Source organism: Denticeps clupeoides, chromosome 16 (assembly GCF_900700375.1).
Source record: "Denticeps clupeoides chromosome 16, fDenClu1.1, whole genome shotgun sequence".
Classification (NCBI taxonomy): Eukaryota; Metazoa; Chordata; class Actinopteri; order Clupeiformes; family Denticipitidae; genus Denticeps; species Denticeps clupeoides.
This window is the reverse complement of record NC_041722.1, coordinates 8,346,729-8,368,939: the sequence shown is the minus strand read 5'-3', so window position 1 is coordinate 8,368,939 and position 22,211 is coordinate 8,346,729. Positions and strand designations below refer to the sequence as shown.

Sequence of the window (22,211 nt, the reverse complement as noted above, 5' to 3'; positions counted from 1 at the left end):
GTTTGAAAAAGACTGCAAAAAAACGGTATGTACGTAAAAAATCTAGTGACTGTCATTATCCACCGAATCTATGAAAAAGCGAAACGTGGCTTTAAAAAAGCGAACCTGGCAACAGCGACATGCCCCGTCGCGTACTTCCCGTATCAAAAAATTTCCCCCCAAATTGTTCGATAAATATTTTTGTGTCCTAAACGGCGCAACCCCCCGTTTTTTAAGTGTATTAAAACATAGAGCTTTCGTTTGAAATCGGCGAGTCGAATGGAGCTACAGATTGCTGCGAGTACTTTGACCTGGAAGCCCTCGCTGCACTTTCAGCGCAACTTGTGACTCGATGATGTATCGACGGTGCAGGAAACTGTGACGAGCTGCTAGCGGCGTTAGCTCGAACTTTTCCTCCGCGCCGCCCTTTACCGTAAGCGCGTTGCGTGCGGGTAAAAGTCTCGCCGTGCCCGCCTCTCCGAGATCCCGGGAACGATATCACACGTGATCTTTGGCGATCGTTCCGTGGACGCGACGCGAGGAATGAAAGTTTTCCTTTGTCGAGCGTGAACCCTTCGTGGCCGTGAGTTTATTCACGCAGACCGTGGCCTGGCTGATTTAGAACCGCGTCGTGCCAAGTGCCAGCGTTGTTTCTTTTTCTCTTTTTATTCCCCACTAACGCGGCTTCTTCTGCGCAGATGTCGTGCTTCGACACGGAGAAGAGCAGCCTGGAGAATGCATGCAGCGACCCCGGGATGTCTGCCTGCGCTGCGGCCATGACCAAGGACCCTTACTGGAGTCCCAGCGAGAACTCCCTGAACGTGGCGTCCAGCCTCCCAGGCAGTTCCCAGTCCCAGACCGACCTGCAGGGGTACGACGTGGAGTTCGACCCGCCCTTGGAGAGCAAGTACGAGTGTCCCATCTGCCTGATGGCCCTGAGGGACGCCGTGCAGACGCCGTGCGGCCATCGCTTCTGTCGCAGCTGCATAGAAAAGTCCATCAGGTGAGGCTTTTCTTTTTCCTCTTCTCATCTGAAGATATGTACTGTGTAAAAAAAAAATTAATTCATCTCTGCCCGGAAAACAATTCTTTTCTCAAAAGAGATACAGGACAGAAGTGCCCGGTAGATAACGAAGTGCTGCTGGAAGACCAGCTCTTCCCGGATAATTTTGCCAAGCGTGAGATACTGTCCCTCACTGTGCGTTGTTCTAATGGTGGCTGCAATGAAAAGATGGAGCTCCGCCATTTGGATGTAGGTGCATTGCTCCCTTGTACATCTAACGGTGTAAAAGGCGGTACTAATTAATCTGATTTTTTAATCCCAGAGTCATGTGACAGATTGCAAATTTGCCACGGTCCCCTGTCCTCAATGTCAAGACGCGGTGTTGAAAAGGGCCTTAGAGGAGCACAAAATCCAGCAGTGCCTTCGCCGCATTGTGTCCTGCTCTGAGTGCGCTCAACCGTATGTCTTTGAGGAGAAGGAGGTGGAGCACTTGTGATTATTATTATTATTATTATTAATAAGAATTCATATTAATTTCCAGTTGCATTCTTGTATATTAATATTTTACCTGACGCTGGAATATCACATTGCTTCGGTCTCTAGGCTCATGAACACGTGTGTCTCTTTGCCAGCGTGGTATGTGCATATTGTAGTTTGGATCTGATTCGTGATCAGGTGAGTCCATCTCCACACATCAAGAGGATGAGAATTCATGAAAACAACAATTTTTTATTTATTTATTTATTTTTAAATTTGCTGTTTTTTTTTTTTTGTTTGTTTTTTTTAAGCTGGAATCACACTGCGACACCGACTGTGTCAAAGCACCAGTAAACTGCACCTTCAGTTTCTTTGGTTGTCAAGTGAAAGTGAGTTATATTTACATGTGCTTCTGACCTCATAAATATATACATTTTATTGGTCCTGATTTGAAATGTAGGATTAACTAACAGGACATTCTGTAAATAGAAACAGAAAGCCTTTTAGTACCACTTACTCTACTCTGCCTACTCAAACACAAAGTTAAAGTGTACCTACTTTCTTCTCTACTGCATATAAGCCCAATAGAACACTGAATGCAATGTCTCAGCACTCCTGAGTTTGAATGACCGTTTCCTCTGTGTCGTGGCTGCATAATTAGAATTATTAAATATTATTACTCCCTTTCCGAGGCTGCACAGAACATAGGATGATCAATGTGCCGTAAGCCTTTATGATTCAACAACACAGCCAGGTAGACTGCTCACAGCATATTAACTCATGCTCTGTTTTGCACTACAGATGCAGAGAAAAGACCTAGCCCTCCACATGCAGGAGTTCACGGGGATGCACATGCGCTATATGGCGGAGTATTTGCGCAAACAAAGCCTTAATGGTTGTGGCCAAGCACCGGGGGCGCACTCTGACGATCGAGGCGCAGCCAGGGGAGGAGACCCGTGCCAGTGCCACCAGGAACTGCAGAACATGAGGGAGACCGTGCAACATTTGGAGGGACGTCTGGTGCTGCAGGACCACCAGCTGCGAGAGCTGAGCATTCACAATGACACTCAAGGCAGCCAGCTGGAGGAGATGCGTCGCAAGGTGACCTCCCTGGAGGAGACCATCCATGAGCTGGAAGCAAAGCAGTGCCAGGGGGTCTATGTTTGGCGACTAGAGAACTTTTCAGCTCATCTTCGCAACCAGGAGGCCGGTCAGCCAGTAGTAATCCACAGCCCAGGCTTCTATACGGGAAGTCCAGGATACAAGCTCTGCCTGCGGCTCCACCTCCAGACACCCAGCGCACCCAGATGTGCCAACTACATCTCTCTGTTTGTGCACACCATGCAAGGAGAATTTGACGGTCAGCTCTCTTGGCCCTTCCAGGGCACCATCCGTCTGGCCATTCTGGACCAAGTCGAAAGTCAGCACCATGTGGAGGTGATGGAGACCAAGCCAGATCTTCAGGCATTCCAGCGGCCAACCATCACCAGAAACCCCAAGGGCTTTGGCTATGTTACTTTTCTGCATTTGTCCATGCTGCAGCAGCGGCAGTTTGTGCGCGATGATGCCTTGCTGGTGCGCTGTGAGGTTACCCCTCGCTTTGACGCCCCTCTGCATCGGGAGGGCATGCAGCCCAGAGGGCCCGAGTCCTCGCTGACCTCTCAACCTTAGCCACTCCAAGATTCTGTTCTTTTTAAATGACACATCTCTGACAATTTCGGAAGCACGTGTTCTGTTTTCAACACCGGTACATTGCAAATTCATGCTACAAATGCAGCCAGATGTTTCTCTCCAGTTTACGTGGGTAGGAAGTAGGGGAGAGATCATGTACATTTTATGATTGTATATGGGGGCCAAAAAAAAAAAAAAAAACGGGGTCTTCTTTTTCTTTCTTTTTTTAATGGCCACCGTAACAGCTTTGCAGCCCATTAACAAGATTCCTGTACTAAACTCATTAAACCGTCTCAGTTGAAACGCTTCATGTTATTAAAATAGAATTTTCAAACTGTGCAGACAAGAGAACCTCATGTGATTTTACTTTATTAGGTGCAGTTGCTCATTATCACAAATTGGCAAGCAGCAGATCACATGGCTGCTCGCTCACTCACTACTTGTTCGGGCGGAAAGTTGAGCGCCGTGGTTCGTCATTTAAAACTATTACCCACTGATCTTTTCATTACCTGAAGAAGTTGCCCTGAAGGAAAAACGAAACCGATAATTTAGCTGTGAATGGTACCTTCTCATCCATGTTTCTCATCCATGTCCCCCCTAAAATTAGATTCTGGAATTTTACTGATCATCAGAGAGAAGTTCAACTTGCCACGTCTATTTTCTCTTGATGAGTGCACCATGCCGGGCTCGTAGGGCAGCTGTGCATTCCGGTAGAGGTTGGTTGCCGTGTGTTGATGTCCAGATTTTGTGACACCAGAGGATCATGGGGACAGCTGTCTGGTGCGGGGCACTGGGCAATCCTGCTCTCAGTGGGGTGCGAAAGAAAAAGAATGCAAGAAAAATTCCATTGCATTCCATCATTCATTGCATGGTAACTAAAGAAACTGGGAAAATCATTTAGTGCTGCATTTCCAGTCTGCTATTGATTTGTTAAACAATTATATATAACAAGTTTATCACCAAACTATTTTGTGAGCACTTTTTTTTTTGACCTTATGCTAAACGTGGGGCTTGTTCGGTAGTCTCAGGTCAGGAGCCCTCAAGATATGCATAAATAGATAAAACCACCCTTCTTCTTGTTGGTGTGTGATTATCTCGGTCACCCAGAAGACCCTGCTCCGGCCCTGTCTGTGCACAGTTTTGCCGTCCAAATGCATGCATATTGGTGAATTCTGTAGGTGTGGGTTGATTGGCGGCTGTCGTGATCCTTACTTCTCATTTTGAGTGCTTGAAACCTGTGCCCGTTAGCACGTCAGCATGTTCGTTAAAGAGCTTCTTTGCTTCTTGCTTTATCAATTTAATTATAAAAAATGGGGAAGTGGTGGCCTAGCGGTTAAGGAAGTCAGCCCTGTAGTCAGAAGGTAGTTGGTTCGAATCCCGATCCGCCAAGGTCTCACTTAGGTCCCCTTGAGCAAAGCACCGTCCCCACACACTGCTCCCCGGGCGCCTGTCACGGCTGCCCACTGCTCACCAAGCGTGATGGTTAAAAGCAGAGGACACATTTCCTCTGCATTTATTAAACGGGCTTGTGAGCTCCGGCTCTTTCTCATTGTACCGCTGGAGTTGTCGGGTCTTTTAGTGCACAGTTCACAAAGTGAGGTGACCTTAATAATCCCTGGATAACAGGGCACCAGTTGCTAAGGATCACGTACTGCTCCTGTGAAATGAAGAAGCTCGGTTTAGTGTTGATCTGTCAACTTCCTGTGGTTGACCAGCTTCCTGTTACCAGGAGCTCTTATTCTACCTGTTACGTTTTGTGTCAGCTTGTTTTCCCTGCAAGAGGCGTTTGTTCTGCAGCAGATAAAAGCACCAAACACACACACACACACATTTCCATCTAAACCCTCATTATGGTCACTTCAAATACATTTAAGTTTGACCCAACAGTAATCAAACTTATTCAGCCAGATTGTTACTTGATATAAAATGTGATTAAAATAGTAAAGAAGCAAGTACAATTTAACCATGTAAATAATGCCGATTTAGGCACATTCTATTCTAATAAGATAAGTCATTTCTGGTTGTTATAAACATATTCATTTGAAATATCAAGAGCATTGTGTAAACAGCCTTCTTCTTTAGCCTCCCATCGCCTTGGTTGGTTCACCCAGTAGTTTTCCCTTTGCTCTTGGATTTAGTGTGGTTAGTAACCCAACAATGGGGAACGTGTGATGCTCTTCATTTCTCCTCGGCCATGCAGAATTATTTAAAGGAGCGCGGTACTGCTCTCTGCAGACTGAAAACAGGGAAGCTGAGAAGGGAAGTTGGACAGTCACACTTGGTTTTTTTTTTTGGTTTTTTTTCCCATAGTTCATAAAAATACCGGAGCTGATGCTGTAATACACATTTAAAATAACCTGTAGCTTGGTTGTCACAACAACTTTCCATGAAAAAAAAAAAACACTGAAATCACAAATGGCATAATTATTTACTTAAACAAATCTGAAAACGCTATCATACATTAGATTTGAACATTTCAACATTTTATTCCCCTTCATTCATTTTGATTGAAATACATGCATTAATTTAAAAACCATGAAACATTGAAAGCAACTAAACAAAACCCCAATATAATCTTTATGTATATATAAAAAAAAAAAATAGTTCCTAAAAGGAGGTTGGGCAGTTCGGTCAAGGAGAAGAAAACGCATTGCATTTTGTGCGGCCTTCTGTTTCACTCATCAGTGTACGGTATTTTCTTGGTGCCTTCGTATCCCAGCTGCCCTGCTTTGTCTCGGTAACCAGCTGCACTTTGACGCGGGTCTGCTTTGGAACCTGCAGAATGCGCGGAAGACATGTTAAGTGGAAGAGAATTTGCGTTATGGAACGTGACACGGCCTTCAGGCCACTAACTGTCCTCACGTGGATCTCTGGGGGCGTCTCTGTCGCACTTTAAGGTGCTCTGTGAGAAGCATTCGGCGATCCAGGAGAGCACGTCCACGCAGTATTTCACCTGGGATCAAGACTTTGCGTTAGTCACAATAACAAGACTTTGCATTTTACACAATAACAGCTAGGTCAGAAGATTTCACAATGAGACACCTGATTCTCCATCGATGACAGGCGCTTTTCTTGTTCTTTGAATCCCCCGACAATTTTTAATAAGCTCTGCACTCTGTCACAAAACAGTCCATTAGAAGAACTGGCATCGCCGTACTATTCACATAGAACCGGAACGTGGCGATTTAAATACTTGGAAGAGGTGTTGCGGAGCCTCTCTTCACTGCTCTCCCACTGCTGTCGCTCCAGTTTGGCCAGGTAATTCTCTTTCTGCACGGTCTCCCACGTCATCAGCTTCTGGTCCAGCCCCGGAGGCAACTCCCTCTCTATAGTGGCGACCAGCAGAAGTCCTCCGTGAATAGTCTCGACACTGCACACTCACATAACCGTTTGGTGAAGACGCCGAACTAACCGAGGTGCTCCAGCTTAGATTCGGCCTTTTTGAAGAGACTCAGCACCAGCTGGGATAGGTGGCTGATGATGATAAAAGGCGGAGCCAAGGCGGGGCGGCTGTGGTACTCCACAATCAGGTTGTATCGCTGGAACTTCCAGAATATGTCTGTGTTGCCTTGAACCACCTGGAATGTGTAGCTATATAAAAGGAATATAAAATGTCGGATATCAATTGGCAGCAGTTGCTCGTAACGTAGACGAAGCTACAAAAGGCCCAACAGCAGACCTGAACATGGCGATCAGCAGATTGAGCAGCAGCACGTTGGTCACCAGAAGATAGATGACCAGCAGCAGGATCACCAACCAGTTGGCATAAATATTGGGGCAGGGCGGCAGCGTTCCTTCTATGATCTCCCCTAGTTCCATTGTGCAGTTGTCTGCAGGCATTCGAGCTGCTGCTCAGCACAGAAAACCAAAAAAAAAAAAAAGAAGAAAGATCTGGCAAAGTGCACGTTGCAAACGAACAGAAAAAAAGTGGATAAGAAGTGTGCTTCACCATCTATTTCTTCTAGTGGTATCTGGCCAAAAATGTGCAAGTAGGGGCGATAGAGCACGCGGCGAAAAACCCAGTCCAGGCGTGGATCGTTGGGGTGAAGCAAGGCCTGCGTTGCCACCCCGTAGGCTATCAGCCACACACTCAGGAAGAAGAGGAAGAAGAACACGTCCTTCATCTGCGAGGAGGAGAGAGCGACAAGTTCGGCGCATCGTAACGTGCCACCACCGTGAGATGAATCGCTGAACCCACCATTCTCTCCACAATGATGATCTTGGGCCCAAGTTGTTTATGAATAGCAAAGATGTGGATGAGTCTTAAGGTGAAAACCATGAAGTCCAGAGCCAGCACCGTACGCCCTGCTTCATATGTGCTGTCAATCATCCTGAGCAGACAACATCACAGATATGTCTGACATTAATATTTTTGCCATTCATGTATTTGTGAAATGCTAATTACTGCAGTGAATCTACCTGCAAGACACTCCCACCACAAAAAGAGATATGGCAACCATGTCACATTTGTTCCAGTTATCCTCAACATAGAGTTTAAACTTCTTCAGGATCTTAGTGTCTTCATCCGTGAAGAAACTCTACGTTGTATTGAAGGAAAAAAAATTTTTTTTTAATGATCCACACAGAGGATTATTACACTGTATGAAATGCAATATTTGACAATAGATGCCTAAAACTGAAGATGCATTAAAAAAGCTGGAAGATCCAGTCTGTCCCACCTGCCGGAGTTCCTCCAGCACAAGAGTGAACACCCAGAAGTACAGAATGAGCTCAGCAATGGACGGGCCCTTGGGCGGTGGAGGCCGGAAGTCCAGGAGCAGGACGTAGGTGAAGAGCACGAGGAAGGCGAAGTACATGATGACGTTGCCGAGGAAAACGGTGACCGGGGCGCTCCAGAAACGGCGCCAGCGACGCAGGAGGAAGCGGCTCCACGCTGCACTGCTGCTCTGGGGCACTGGATTCCCCGCCGCATCGGCCTCGCTGTGACACAAGGAGTCTCGTGTGAGTTAACGCAAGGCACAACTGTCTGTCACCGTTCCTTTTGAGTTTAGAAAAAAAAAAAAATCTATGTATGATTTCTCACCATGCACATATGAACAGATTCCATGTAGTTTTATATAAATTAGAGAATAAATAGTTTTATGAACTTTATTTCGCTTAAATAAAAAATACAACAACTCTTTTATGCCTTTGTAACATGCTAGCTGTGCACATTTGAGGTTGAGTTTGTTTTTGTGGTTTACATGGGTTCCTCATCCGTCAGCAGCAGTGCTTTCTCAGTGTCCAGACTGTCCAGCTCTGCAAACTGGTCCCCGTGGCCTTTACTCTCCAGTTCTTCATCACTGGAATGTGTGCGATAAAAAAAAAAATTTACTCCTCAGATTATTCATCACCGTGATCATGCGGCGAGAAATGAACATGGGTTTCATTGTTACCTGAATTTGATAAGATTTGTCCAGATGAGCGGGGGACAGAAGAATGCGAGCACAAGTTTGGAGATGGCAGTGTCCGTGGTCATAGCTCCCCACCAGATTTTAGTCAGAAGCGCCTGGGGTACCGATTACATGGGAAAATACTTTTTTCTTTTTGTTCCATTTTTACATTTATATACATTTACAGCATTTATCAGACGCCCTTATCCAGATCGACTTACAATCAGAAGTTACAGGGACAGTCCCCCCTGGAGCAATTTAGGGTTAAGTGTCTTGCTCAGGGACACAATGGGATTTGAACCTGGGTCTTCTGGTTCCCATCAGACCAAAGAATTTTGTTTCTCATGGTCTGAGAGTCCTTCTGGTGCCTTTTGGCAAAACTCCAGGCAGGCTTTTACTAAGTACTTGCTTCCATCTGGCCACTATCATACAGACCTGATTGGTGGATTGCTGTATGTGTTTGTCCTTTTAGAAAGTTCTTCTCTGTCCACATTGGACCTCTGGAACTGACTGAGTCACTATCGGGTTCTTTCTCACCTCCCTGACTAAGGTCCTTCTCCCCCAATCACTCAGTTTAGGTGGCCAGCCAGCTCTAGGAAGAGTCTTGGTGGTTTTGGACATCTTCCACTTATGGATGATGGAGGCCAATGTGCTCAATGTGATCTTCAAAGCAGCAGAGACAATCCTTCAGACAATCCTGTCTCGGAGGTCTACAGACAATTCCTCTTCATGCTTGGTTTGTGCTGTGACATGAACTGTCAACTGTGGGACTTTATATAGACAGGTTTGTGCCTTTCCAAATAATGTCCAGTCAACAGGTTTTTTTTTCCCACATGTGGACTCCAATTAAGCTGCAGAAACATCTCAAGGATGATCAGGGGGAACAGGGAGACACCCAAACTCAATTTTGAGCTTCATGACAAAGGCTGTGATAACTTATGTACATGTTCTCAGTTTTTTACTTTTAATAAATTTCCCAAAACCTCAAGTAAACGGGGTGTTAGAATTCTGAGGATCCATGAAGGTTTGCATGAAGGTTAATGCGCTGTGAATACTTTCTGGATGCACTGTATGTGAAGAACAATGTGATCTTATGGGAAAAGATCAGGTGAACATGAAGTGAAATAGAAAAATAGAGAAAAAATAATGTGGAGCAAGTGGCAACATCAGGAATGAATATGTGATTACCGGGACAGGACTCAGGATGATACACACACACACACACACACACACACACTACCACTCAAAAGTTTGGATGCGCTCTGTGCCAGTTATGGAGACTAAGGTGGAGGACATTTTGAAGAATCCAATGAAAGAAACACATTTTGTATATTGTTGTAGCATGAGAAAACAAAGTATGTTTGATGAATCTGTTTTTTCAGAGTCGCCCCTTTTTATCTTCATGACTGCTTTTTTTTTTATCCAAAGCCACTTCATGAGATGCTCATTAATATGAGTGAATGATAAGAAAGTTCAGGAAAGTGAAAGTGTTGGAAATCAGTCTCCATTGTTTAACTTGTGGAGAGAAGGCAAATGTGCGACATGCTGTCATCACATTAAAAGCTCCCTGCTTGGGAGAGACTCAAATGTTCAACTTGCAATGTTTGCTATTAGTTTTTTTGTGTCATTTTATTGCATTATTTCATAAATACTAGCAATGTCCACTAGATGGCACTCCAACCTCAACGCAGATGAAGTAAAGACATTTATCATAAAACGTGATCTGAACAGCATGTTGTAATCAGCATTAGATATTCTAGATGAAATACTGCCATTAGTTACCTGAACACCATCATGAGCGAAGAAACACTTGGCATCGGCCTCCGTGGCCAAATTAAGAACTGTTGATTTGCTCCAGCAGTGCGTTTTCCTCACCAGTAAGGCATAGGCACGATCCTCACTGTTGGAATAGCATTCTCCAAAGAGATCTGCATGCCAAAACAAAGATGAAATGATACTATGACACACAAGTCATATATTGTGTTGCACAAAAAAATTCCACATAGAACATTTTTTTTCATGCATGGTGTGTGGTAAAATATATTAATATTTTTAAATTCTGGATTGTGCTGCTTTAGCTCTTACCCAGTGCAAACTGCTCATACTTTGCTTCTTTCATGCTGCGAGCGGACTCCGCCTCTGACTCGAGGTGGGCCATCTCTTTCAGGATCTTACACCCAGCCAGGGCTGCTGCCACTGCCTCGGGTCCCTAGCATGTACACAGAAAATGGCTCGTTCAGTAATATGGGTATTATATTCAACGCACACGTTCAAATGAAATATTTGACAGATTTTTAGAGCAAAGGTTTTAAAAACATCGAGAACCAGAAACGTTCAAACACTGCATGGGCCAAAAAATGCACCATAGCCCAAAAGTAGTTTGCCATCTGTTGCCGGTTTTGCAGGACAGCCCATAAGAACAGGTCCCTCCATGGGTTCTCACAAAGCTGGTCTAGATCCGGAAGGTTCTTGTGACTTTGGAACAGTCTGCTTTTGCTGCCCTTCTCCTGTCAATAAATTTGTACTCTGATGAAAATCATGTTTTTTCGAATCCTAGTAAAAGATGTTAAATTGCAGCAAAGTGTACAAACCGAGGGGATCTTCTGGTAGAAGCCTTTGCATGAATCATGCAGGAAGTCTTTCAGGACTTTGGAGACCTCGTGAAGAGTGAAGCGGGCCCGACGGTCTCCTGGTTCGGAATGGGTGGGCCCAGGGTGGCGTGCGGAGGCCAGCAGAAGCTGTTTCTCATGGAGTTTCTTCAGCAGCAGGTCATGCAGGAGGCTCTTCTCTGATACAGAGCAGTAGAGCTCCTGCAGGCGTCCGTAAGTCAGAAACTCACCAAGGTTCACGCCGTTGTCCACGAACAGCCGCACAAAGTCAGGCTTGTCATTAATCAGCGCTTCCATCATGACCTCCTCCAAGTCACAGGCCTTCAAAAGAGGAATTCATAGAAAATAGAAAATGTGTTCTTCTAGGACTTTGATTGGCTGAAATGAGCATGCAATTTTAAAAGAAAGAAATACGAATCACGTAAGATCTGCATTACCCTCCACTCTACGTCTCCATTGAAGATCTCACTCTTCGCAATGTCCACCCTGTTCCATGCAACTGCTAGCTTTAACTCATCCAAAAAGTCCTGTGCTTCCTGGCTCTGACTTTTACAGGCTAAAAAAAAAACAGTTGCACAAAGTTCAAACTTTGCATTGCACCCAAGCTCAAGCAAAAAGAACAAGAACATGCACACCTTTTACCAGAGCTCCCAGAATGACCGTGTCCAGCTCAGAGCTCTCCTGCTCTGGATCATGTACAGTTAACAGATGCCTGTGATCTAATATCTTCTGGATCTAGGAAAAACGGTCCAATTACTCATATAAGTATATTTCCATTAATGTTAATTGATTGATCCAGGCCGCTGATATCTCCTTACCAACTTGACCCAGCACGCTATGTCCGTGCTGTGCAGTTCGTTCGAGAATGTGTCCAGCAGCAGCTCTTGGACTATGTCTGCATCCCATGATCCTCTGTTAATTAGTGTAACGAGGATATCGGCGACGCCGCCAGAGCCGGCCAGGATCAGCCATGGTGTAGCGTTCAATATGCCTTTGAAGATTCTCTTCGGGGAGAAGCAAGAGCGCCGGTTTAGAGGGCTAGTTGCCAAATAGACATGTCACAAAGTGATGATTCTGACAAGTCCCACTGCTACCATTGAGTAAAACACTATGGGTTGGACTCATGAATTAAGCCTAGTCCTAGACTAAAAGAGAACTTCAGTGAAATGCTCCATTCAAAAAAACGCTTTTAGTCTAGAACCAGGCTTAATCCATGAATGGGAATTTGACCCTACGTCCCATGAGACTGTCGCCACGAACAGGGAAAGTAAGTTGCCTTGGAAAAAAGTACCTTCAAGGTCCTAGGTTCACCATGCACCAGCAGGCACAGAACGGGGATCTCTATGCTGCCTGTACCTTTAAGACAGAGGTGGTAAAAGCAGACATATCCTTCACTCAGGTGTCGTGTTTTTGTGGGCATGAAGAAAATATGCCAGTGCAGCCAAACATGGTGACATTTCTAGACCTGCTTGCTTCCTCTTGTTTTACATTTTTTCTGTTTCCAAACTCATCCAATTGTCTAGATTAGCACATTATGACAGTAAAATAGATTACAAACGCGTTAATTATAGATAATGTGACTCCAGTTTACTGAAATGGGAATATCAAGACTGTTTTGAAGATGTGATGAGTAAAAAGTACAGATAAGTACAGGGAAAAAGTAATGCAAAGATACCCCAAAAATGCCACTCTGTTAGGTCCCATCTCTACCCAGTCATATTTTGATATTGGATGCAGGACACATTTTCATGTTAACTAAGTATCACATGTCAATAGCCATGAGAACCGATCTACCCCCATATCCGGTGCGCTGCAAGGAGATGTGCTTGAGCAACTTGACCCTCATCGCGCTTGTAGCTCCTGGACGCTGGGGATCCTCTTCCACCAGAATGAAGTGAGAGTGGTTGCAGTCTAAGGAGTATACTGCCCCGTGGGGCAGGTCCTCAGTTGGGTACGCCGCTGGCTGGTCAGGCTGTGAGGAAATTATTGTAGATAAACTTTATTATATGCCGAGTATGTAAATATTATGTACACGTTTATATGTGAGTTCCTAAATGGCCAATAAGCCGTCGGGTTAACTGTGATTGTCTGGTGGTTTAAGGTTTAAATGTTTAAAATCTTTATTGTCATTGCATAGTCTTACTTAGTACAACAGCACAACGAAATTGAGGTACTAAAGGGACATTGTAGCTTTAAAGATTTAGTAGATTCGAGGATAGAAGGTCACAGTAAATTTGTAAACACATTACTTCTGGGGAGGAAACTGCGACTGAAACGACTTGTATCTGTAGCCCAGCTTATGTTTGTAGAGTTTATGTTGGAAAACCTCGGTCAGCACCAAACTCTCGACTTCCATGTTACTATCACCTCTATGGCAGGGATGGACCACCATGTGTCATCATGACGAAGCCTGTGAGTCTCACCTGAGCAGACAGCAGCACTTCCTTGTTGTGGATCATGTTCCACGGGGCAATGCCGATAGCCACCACGCGTACTTTGGAAGAGGTGCTTGCTAGTGAATGGTCCCTTACAGCCTGTCCGAGGTGTTTAGTGATGCCGAAACGCAGCCCACTGGTGAGGATCCATGCACCTGTGAAGAATATGCAAGACCTTATTGTCACCATAATCTTAAACAAGGTTTAGGTGCGCAGAAGCTTTCGTTAAAATAGATCCAATTTCAAAGCCAGCATTTTCAACTTCATGTAGTTGTGGCATAAAGTTGAAAGAAGTTGAAAATGCTTCACAGCCGGTTGCATAAAATTGTTACATTTTCACTTTTGACAATAAAACCCACAAAACACACTCGGGATTAATGAAGCAACAGTGTGAGGGAATTTAATACCACTCATTAGCAGATGGAGTCCAATGGAGTGACTCCATGGATTTTTTCATGCCAAATCCCAGCGGAAAGGATTTTAATAGCATGCAAATTCTTGCAAAGCTACAGTTTCCAGCAAACACCGGAGCGCATAGTAGTGGTGTGAAAGTGAAAGTGAAAGTGAAGTGATTGTCACTTGTGATACACAGCAGCACAGCACACGGTGCACACAGTGAAATTTGTCCTCTGCATTTCACCCATCACCCTGATTGAGCAGTGGGCAGCCATGACAGGTCCCCAGGGAGCAGTGTGTGTGACACACCTGTGCTCTGGGCAGCCTTCACCAGCCCTTTCCTCACGGTGTCCCTCAACCACGGCTTCATCTGGGCAAGTTCATCGCCTCCAACCAATGCCACCACCAAGTGGGGTGGAGCAAGTCCCCAGTGCTCTGTCAACATCTGGTAGATCTGAACTGGGTCTGTTGAGCTGGCCACTCGAACAAACTGCAATGACAAGCTTGAGATTATGAATCAAAATCTAAAATTATTTATTAACATAAAATACTTCAACCAAACAGATATGAACAGTGTACCTTGCCTCTGGTCCTACTAGAGCCTATGAAGTCTATGTCCCCCAGACGACCCGAGGCCCAGTGGACCTTTTCCTCATCCTTCTTTCTGTCTGGTGCCAGTCGCTCCATTTCTTCGTCATCTTTGGAGTAACAACTGCATCCATACAGATCTCTGAAAAGGGGACATTTTCTAACCATATCTATCCATCAGATAGATCATAAGCTCTTAAGATAGATATGGTCTGAATTCATCATTGATTAACCAGAGAGCACATAGCACCATTCTAACTAGATGAACTGTGACTACAGAATGCTCATGTAACGTTTATGTCAAGATCAGTTTTTGGCAAGAATTGTCTGTCCTCTGAAGTATCTTGTGAAGAGAAATGAAAAGCGTTAAATGACATCCAGCCAAGTTGAGGAAAAACGGGCCTGCAGTGAACATGAGAAGTACAGTAGATCATTTCTTACCCCTCTGTGAGCTCCAGCTCTTCTCCACACTGCCTGCAGTGGTTCCCTTGGTGTCTCATGCCCTGCGACGACAGGTGTGACTTGTATGAGGCGCCATCTCCAACAGTGGCAAACAACTGGCAAAATGACGCGGGTGATAAGTGGCCCTCATTCAGGGTCACGGAGTGTTCATGTGTGTGTGTGTGTGTGTGTGTGTGTTGGGGAGGTTAGTTGTGGGTTTGATTTGACTGGTGAATGGGGCAGGATGTTGGAGTGCAAGTGCCTTCCTCAGCCACACTCCATGCAAAAATATTCATTTGCATTTCAACTAAAGATGGCTGTACCTCCATCAGGTGTATGAACACTTGTGGACAGGGTCACAACATGGAAACATTGCATATATTCAAATGATAGTTAGACAAAAGCCCAATGGCAATTTAATCAATGTACACTTTAGAATATAATATGCCTCCAAATATAATATTAATATAACAGTAATAATATTGTTGTTGTTATTATTATAACAAATACCAGGAATTACCACCACATATTTTTCCTTGCCAAAATAAAGAAATGATGGAAAATGTAAAGGTCCATTTGAATTTACATGTCAGCCATGCTTGATAAAGATGATCAAGCAATTTAATGCTTAAATCCAAAACTGTGATGTGATCTTGCTTCAGTTCAGAATTCACAGAGTTATTAATTCTAGACTTGGTTGCATTATTTGTTGTAATTAACACGATATGCACACATTGTAATAACTTCAGGACGTGTGGATCGACAATTAAAAAGGAACCAAAACTCTTATTTGCAGTTGACTGAATGAGAGTGAATCAGGTCACATAAATATACTACACTTACTTCTCAACCCCTTTCAAAGCTATTAACTGCATGGGATTTTTATGTAAAAGGATTGAAATGTTGGGAGGCCCTGATTTGAATGGGGAATGCGCAGGATTTTGCGAGGACTTGAGTCCTCACAAAACATGCCCCATGCAAAATTAATATTTGCATTTAGGGCCAAAATGGTGGTCCTTACATTAAATGCATTCTATTTGTTTGGATAAATGGGTATATATGGATGAAATATATAGGAGCATGTTACATTTTTAAATATTTTATAATTGCATATAATTTAAACAAATTCATGTAAATTCATAAAATAATGCTAGTCAAGCTCATAATATCTAACCAATTATATGGTAGTGTTTAGTAATATGTGATTTAAAAAATAAATAAGTTTCACAGATTACATGAGAATTTTTTGGATATATATTTTTGTTTCAGGAATATAGAGCAGCGTGGTCATTTTACAAAAATATATGACATGATAATAAAGACAAGCTAAAATATTGGTTGAGACCTCAACAAACTCTTTCATATTACTATGATTTAAAAATTATTATTAAAGAAAAAATGCAAGGAAGTTATCCAGAGATTAATAAAACGAAGCAGAATTAAAAATTCAATTCAATGAACCATTCAAGTAGTGCAAAGCCACCACAATAAGTCACCAATAAATGCAATACTTTAACACAAAAAAAACATCAGTTTTTACAGTCTGACGGCTGAACTCTCGGCACAGACCAGGGGAGCACTTACCAGAGTGGAGTCCTCCAGTGCTGTCAGGTGCGCCTCTTATTGTTGGTCCTCGTCCCTTTTGTCCCCAGCCAGCAGCTGTGAATGAGTCTTTGGTTTCACCAGGAAGCGTGGTACAGGTGAGCACACCAACCACTCCCTCTCACCCCCTCAGCATCACTGTCCGTCAAGATGGATATGACCTTCTGACAGCACATTGCTGTTTTGAATCAATATAATTTTGAATATAGCTTGAGAATAAAATCACACCATGATCATCATCAATATAAATAGATAGATGGCGAGAAAACATTTGAAGAAAACCAGCAGATGCTCATTTAAACAAAGATCAACAGAAAATACGTAAAAAATAAAGTCTAGAGTATTTACAATTTAAAGTAAGTATTGAGTTAAAGTGTGTCCTAAGAGACATAGAAGTGCACAACCATTTTTAACAGAGCATTAAATAATAATAAGGTAGAGTCGATTTGTGTGCGTGTACAGGTCCAGGGAGAGTGTGTGCTGGGAATTCAGCAGTTTGATGGCTGTGGGGTAGATGCTGTTCCTCAGCCGGGATGGGCGTGTGAACTGTAGTACTTGCCAGACGACAGCATTTACATTACATAGAAAGTGAAGTGATTTTTACTGTGAAACACTGCAGCACAGCACACGGAGGCACAACGAAATGTGTCCTCTGCTTTTAACCATCACCCTTGGTGAGCAGTGGGCAGACATGACAGGCACCAGGGGAGCAGTGCGTGGGGACGGTGCTTTGCTCAGTGGCACCTCAGTGGCACTGGCAACCTTACCCGCTAGGCCGCCACTGCCACTATCAGATGCCCATATCCAGAGCGCCTTACAATCAGTATTTACAGTGACAGTCCCCCTGGAGACAATCAGGGTTTAGTCTCTTGGTAGTAAGTGGGGTTTGAGTCCTCTGGGCGAGTGTGTTCCCCACTAGGCAGCAGTGTGTAGAGTGTGTGTGCAGGGTGTGTCTGTCTCTGATGATGTTCATCCCTCTGCATCTTCACCGGGTGTCATGGATCTCCTCCAGAGTGGGGAGTTGGGTCCCAGTGAGGCGCCGGAGGGTCTTCCTGCTGTCTGAGCTGCTGTTAGGGTACCATGCTGTTATGCAGCATGTGATGACGCCCTCTGCTGTGCACCTGAAGTGAAAATGAAAGTGAAGTGATTGTCATTGTGAAACACTGCAGCACAGCACATGGTGACACACGGTGACTGCTTTTAACCCATCATTCTTAATGAGCAGTGGGCAGCCATGACAGGCGCCGATGAGCAGTGTGTGGGGACTCAGTGGCACCCTGGCGGCTCGGGATTCGAACCGGCAACCTTCTGATTACGGGGGCACTTAGGCCACCACTGCCCCATCTTACATTTGCAACATTTATCAGACGCCTTTATCCAGAGCAACTTACAATCAGTAGTTACAGGGACAGTGCCCCATCTTTATAACTTGGTGAGAAATTTATATTTGTAAAAGTACTGATGATGAGAGTTCAAATAGAAATAATTTACATTTCTCTTCGACTCAGTTACTTTTCAGCTATTCGTTCTTTTCCCTGCTTCTCCATCTCAACAAGTGAAGGAAGGTGATCTCCACCGCTAGGGGGCGCCATTAAAACTGAGACTGCACGCTTCAGCATCACTAAAATCTATTTCAGTATCATGACATTTATCGGCTGTCAGAAGAGTGACGAAGAGTGACGAGGAATGAAGGACGCTTTCACCTGACATCACGGAACAGCGGTTTAATTGGTGACGCACAAGACAGGGGACACATCCGAGACGTAGACATTGGTGAACACGGAACATAACGTTAAAGACCTGACGACGAACAGGGCAGCTTTATACAATTAACACAGGTGAGAACGATTAGGGAACATTACACAGGACAACAGTGAAACTCCATTTCGGACCGGATCGTGACATCGGCAAGATTTCGCGCAATCTGCTGTCTCGTATATCGAGGGTTCTGAACGTTGTGCTGTTTTGAGAAAAAGGAGGAGTTTAAAAAAATCACGGATGCTTAAACAGGGATTCTTATTCAGAAAATAACGAAATATTCATATACACAACCGTTCGAAAGTTTAAATGCCCTTGAATACATAAAAAAATGAAAGATTAAAAAGTAATTATAAATAGTGATTTAAGCTAGTTTGAACTAATGATGTAGTCGAAGTCACATCTGCTGATGCACTAGATACTGTAATAGTGTGAATTTGGCCATTTTTATTAGCTTTAATCAGTACGACTGTTATAAGCTCTTCAGATCCTTTAACGCGGTTTATATTCATTGAAGCTTTAACAGACTTGCATTAATGAACACGGCATTCCATTTGGACTTATTATTACTCATAAAGTTACTCTCTACAAATATTCGATCATTAACAGGTATTTCCAGCTACTATTTGGTCATTCACAACCTGAACAATGCTGGACAGGAGTGTTGCCCCTTTTGGTGTCTTTTTAATGCACCAAACCACCGTTTTTCCGACCCAGAAAAGCAGACCCAGCTGTATTTCTTTTTTCATTTACGTTTAATGAACGAAGCATCAGACTCCAGGACTCCATGCTGGATCACATCACACCTCCGAATAAACCCGCTGCGTTGTGTGTCGGCTCTCTGTCTCCATCCAATCAGAGCTCAGAAGGCGCTGACGTCGCTCTGGGGGCGGGGCGTGACTCGACCAATGGGCTCCGGTCCCCACGCCGCACGAACAAGACGAGTCGGCGCACAATACGAACCGGCGCAGGATGAAGTAACACGGCCCGGGAGACGCCCTTCCACCCGCGGTGTTTACTCGGACGATGTCGAACGCGCGGCTCTCCTGCGCCCTGGAGCGGCTGGCTGCGCGGAGGACGTTCCCTCTCCACGCCCGGACCGGCGCCTGTCGGAGTTTATTCGGGCCGGTGGACCACGACCACGTCCGGCTGGAGCTCGCCGCGCAGCTGGACGAGATCTCCGAGCGCGACCGCGGTCGCTGGAACTTTAACTTCGCGACCCACACGCCGCTGTCCGGCCGGTACGAGTGGGACGAGGTCCCGGCGGCGTCGGTGCCGCCGTTCTTCCGGGACTCGGCGCAAGACGGCTCCGACCCGGACCCGGCGCTCGGCGCGGAGCCGCTGCACGGCGTCGGAGGCGCGTCGGTCGGCCCGGTCATTCCGGCGAGCCAGGAGAAGCACGGCGACAGCGCCAAGTGTCGCCGGCGGAGCTGCGCGTCCCCGTCGCCGCTGATCACAGGTACGAGGCCGGCCGGCCGCCCCCCTCCCGCCGTCCGCCGCCCGGCGCCGGGTTCTAACTCTCCTCCTCCCCCCCCTCCCCAGAGCTGTTCCCCAGGAGAAAACGGGGCCTGAGCACAAAGGAGCCGGAGAAGCCGGGCTCCGCCGCCGCCGCCGACGGCAAACCGCGCAAAAGGAGCCGATAGGAGCGAGGTAGCCCGTCCCTGTCCCCGTCCCTGTCCCCTTCCCTTCGATGCCCGTTTCACTTCATAAGTGTGATTTCACGATCTTACAAGCAATCAATACGGTTCCTTTCCACGGGAGAATTACGCGCAATTTATTATTATGGCGAGATGACGGAATACAATTTTGACTTATTTCTCAGGGTGGCTGTCTTCTGCTGCGCAGAACCTTGCTGGAGAACCTTGATGAAGGACCTGGAGATCGAATGGACCTAGCAAACTCCCCACAGTATTACAGGCTGCGGATTCACGCGTGGATCTCCACGCCTGCGTCCTCTATTTAACGTGTCTGTCCGAAACGATGTTAATTTATGTAATTTATTTTTTATTATAATTATTATTTTTAGCCGTTGTTCTCGTGTGTTTGCCTTTAAGTTGCAAATGATGTATTTTCTTGCATTTAAAAGAAAACCCCACAATTGTTGTTATTTGCTATATTACATCTCGTTATTTCTGAATTAAACAGAATACATATTTTGTCTAATTTGCTGGTATGATCTCTCGTCACTGTTCTAAAGCGGGGGTGCGAATCATTTCATTTTTAAAGCTCCCGCGGGATTAAAGCTGGACTGCAAATCGCTGAAGAAAAGGGCGAGGACCCATCTCACTCGTGGGCCTGGTTATTCCCTCAGCAAAGAAGGCAGCTGGATACTATAGAGGGCGATAGAAAACGGCATTTTCTCCCCATAATGAAAGAAGCAGGTGCCTAAGGAACCCTGCTTTGTCCATACAGAGGCCCTCATTATCAACCCCTATTAACAATTTCTCTTAAGAAACACTTACAAACACCATTAAAGCCCTTGGCAGCAACATGGTGGATCTACAAAAGCTAACCATCTGCCTACACCCCATCTGCATCCAGTCGCTCTATAGTCTCAGTAATCTACTGCTGGACTGAAAATTGCCTAGATGTAACGGCCATATAGAAAAAGTGTAATGTATATGTAAATGTATAAAATGTATTAACAGTCTGCTCCTCGGTAATTTCGGTCAAGAGGCTTTAAAGTAAGAGATCAGGAATTAAAAATAATCTGGCTCAGGGTGAGACTCAGAAACCCTGCACCATTGTCCATATAAAACACTGATTGAGCCCTTCCTTATTATGGATCTGAAATCTCCATCATATGTCTCTAGTTAGTTTTGTGGAACATTATCATTTTTAACAGCCAAAACAGAAACCCTCTTTTTAAAAAAATGATTAATAAATATAGTTAAACTCCTTTTGCTGTTTCATGCGTGCGCCACTTCACGCCACCTTTACAGCCAAACTCACATTTCGGTAGTGCTGCTCTGTCCAGAAGCTCATCATTAAAGCCCAACGCAAAATTAATGAAGTCCAGACCTTGGTGCACTGACTTGAGTTCAGTCACTCTAGCGGGTCCAGGGGGAATATCTCTTCTCTTAAGACCCTTGGGACCAAAAGCTCTTCTTCATGTTAACGAGTGTCTGCCATCTTAATAGCGCAACCCCGGACCTACATTTACCGTGAATGGAAAGAGCAGCCTTTTATTTATGTACAACAGAGACGAGTTTAAGGCATATCAAAGTTCAATCTCATTTCCATGGCTATACAAAGCAAAAGAATTTCATGTATGTCTAAATAAACACACATATACATAAATGTATGTATACATCACTGTTGCAAAGTGATGGTTTTCATAACTTTGTTTTAATGGATTTCTCTGTCATTCTGTTTTTTTTTTTTTTTTTTTTTTTGTGTATTATGAGAAGGTCCTGGCAAACGGCACCTTAAAGGCTGGATCACCTCTATGGGTTCACTAGCTTGAATTAATGGCATTTGTGCCTCAGATTTGCTGAGGGGAGTGGGTGAATGAGGCAGGATTGGTGTCCTTTTAAAAGCGTAACAAAGAGGCATCATTTATCTGCCAACACATGGCTTAGACCCCCATGGTAACACGTCTGCACATTCACGACTGCCAGCACGCTCATCCTGTTGCTGCAGCCGCGGCCGCAGATTATTCCTGGCAGGGCGCCTCTGCCAGACTGGGGCACATAATGGATTATTCAGATTAAAGACCAAAACCAGAAAGGAAGTCTTATAAAACTTCAAAATGTTACATTCGCTAAGTACGTGGTACAATACAGCATCCGTTCAGGTTCAAAGCTGCGAGTACAGATTGAATATCGGTATAAATTTGTTTATTGATGAAACTGGGAAC

At 44.7% G+C, this 22,211-nt stretch overlaps 3 protein-coding genes across 7 annotated transcripts; 2 read left to right on the top strand and 1 right to left on the bottom strand.

Annotated features, from left to right (window-relative positions):
- Window positions 1-145: 145 nt before the first annotated feature.
- traf6 (TNF receptor-associated factor 6) lies at window positions 146-3,433 on the top strand. Of its 4 annotated transcripts, none has more exons than XM_028956661.1 (7): window positions 146-412; window positions 678-982; window positions 1,081-1,231; window positions 1,305-1,463; window positions 1,586-1,657; window positions 1,771-1,848; window positions 2,261-3,433. In XM_028956661.1, the coding sequence occupies exons 2-7, from the start codon at window positions 678-680 to the stop codon at window positions 3,128-3,130; spliced, it is 1,635 nt and encodes a 544-aa protein (XP_028812494.1). In that variant the 5' UTR covers window positions 146-412; the 3' UTR covers window positions 3,131-3,433. The 4 variants fall into 4 exon arrangements, with proteins under 4 accessions (XP_028812494.1, XP_028812493.1, XP_028812492.1 ...); XM_028956660.1 differs by having other exon boundaries at window positions 146-562; XM_028956659.1 differs by having other exon boundaries at window positions 678-1,231.
- A 2,194-nt stretch (window positions 3,434-5,627) lies between these two features.
- On the bottom strand, window positions 5,628-16,882 carry trpm5 (transient receptor potential cation channel, subfamily M, member 5). 2 transcript variants are annotated; one of them, XM_028956347.1, is made up of 26 exons: window positions 16,577-16,882; window positions 14,993-15,108; window positions 14,543-14,693; window positions 14,273-14,453; window positions 13,556-13,722; window positions 12,927-13,104; window positions 12,424-12,488; window positions 11,951-12,136; window positions 11,768-11,867; window positions 11,570-11,688; window positions 11,115-11,453; window positions 10,887-11,030; window positions 10,609-10,732; window positions 10,306-10,451; window positions 8,527-8,639; window positions 8,335-8,433; window positions 7,810-8,071; window positions 7,550-7,668; window positions 7,329-7,461; window positions 7,080-7,254; window positions 6,810-6,978; window positions 6,543-6,721; window positions 6,324-6,456; window positions 6,173-6,245; window positions 5,993-6,083; window positions 5,628-5,905 (listed from the first exon to the last, which is right to left on the bottom strand). In XM_028956347.1, exons 2-26 carry the CDS (start codon window positions 15,049-15,051, stop codon window positions 5,805-5,807), a joined length of 3,606 nt encoding a protein of 1,201 aa, XP_028812180.1. In that variant the 5' UTR covers window positions 15,052-15,108; window positions 16,577-16,882; the 3' UTR covers window positions 5,628-5,804. The 2 variants fall into 2 exon arrangements, with proteins under 2 accessions (XP_028812180.1, XP_028812179.1); XM_028956346.1 differs by having other exon boundaries at window positions 14,993-15,054.
- A 2,427-nt stretch (window positions 16,883-19,309) lies between these two features.
- On the top strand, window positions 19,310-20,442 carry cdkn1ca (cyclin dependent kinase inhibitor 1Ca). Its single transcript, XM_028956993.1, has 3 exons — window positions 19,310-19,811; window positions 19,895-20,002; window positions 20,175-20,442. The coding sequence occupies exons 1-2, from the start codon at window positions 19,379-19,381 to the stop codon at window positions 19,993-19,995; spliced, it is 534 nt and encodes a 177-aa protein (XP_028812826.1). The 5' UTR covers window positions 19,310-19,378; the 3' UTR covers window positions 19,996-20,002; window positions 20,175-20,442.
- Window positions 20,443-22,211: the final 1,769 nt, after the last annotated feature.

Excerpts from the sequence above, each read along its gene's own strand:
- traf6 (XM_028956659.1), top strand. The coding sequence starts at position 719 with ATGCAGCGACCCCGGGATGTCTGCCTGCGCTGCGGCCATGACCAAGGA. Across the intron at positions 1,232-1,304 it reads TGGAGCTCCGCCATTTGGAT|AGTCATGTGACAGATTGCAA; the intron begins GTAGGTGCATTG and ends TTTTAATCCCAG. Across the intron at positions 1,464-1,585 it reads ATGTCTTTGAGGAGAAGGAG|GCTCATGAACACGTGTGTCT; the intron begins GTGGAGCACTTG and ends TTCGGTCTCTAG.
- trpm5 (XM_028956347.1), bottom strand. The coding sequence starts at position 15,051 with ATGAGACACCAAGGGAACCACTGCAGGCAGTGTGGAGAAGAGCTGGAG. Across the intron at positions 7,669-7,809 it reads TGCTGGAGGAACTCCGGCAG|AGTTTCTTCACGGATGAAGA; the intron begins GTGGGACAGACT and ends AATACAACGTAG. Across the intron at positions 6,457-6,542 it reads ATCTAAGCTGGAGCACCTCG|AGAGGGAGTTGCCTCCGGGG; the intron begins GTTAGTTCGGCG and ends TCGCCACTATAG.
- cdkn1ca (XM_028956993.1), top strand. The coding sequence starts at position 19,379 with ATGTCGAACGCGCGGCTCTCCTGCGCCCTGGAGCGGCTGGCTGCGCGG. Across the intron at positions 19,812-19,894 it reads CCCGTCGCCGCTGATCACAG|AGCTGTTCCCCAGGAGAAAA; the intron begins GTACGAGGCCGG and ends CCCCCTCCCCAG.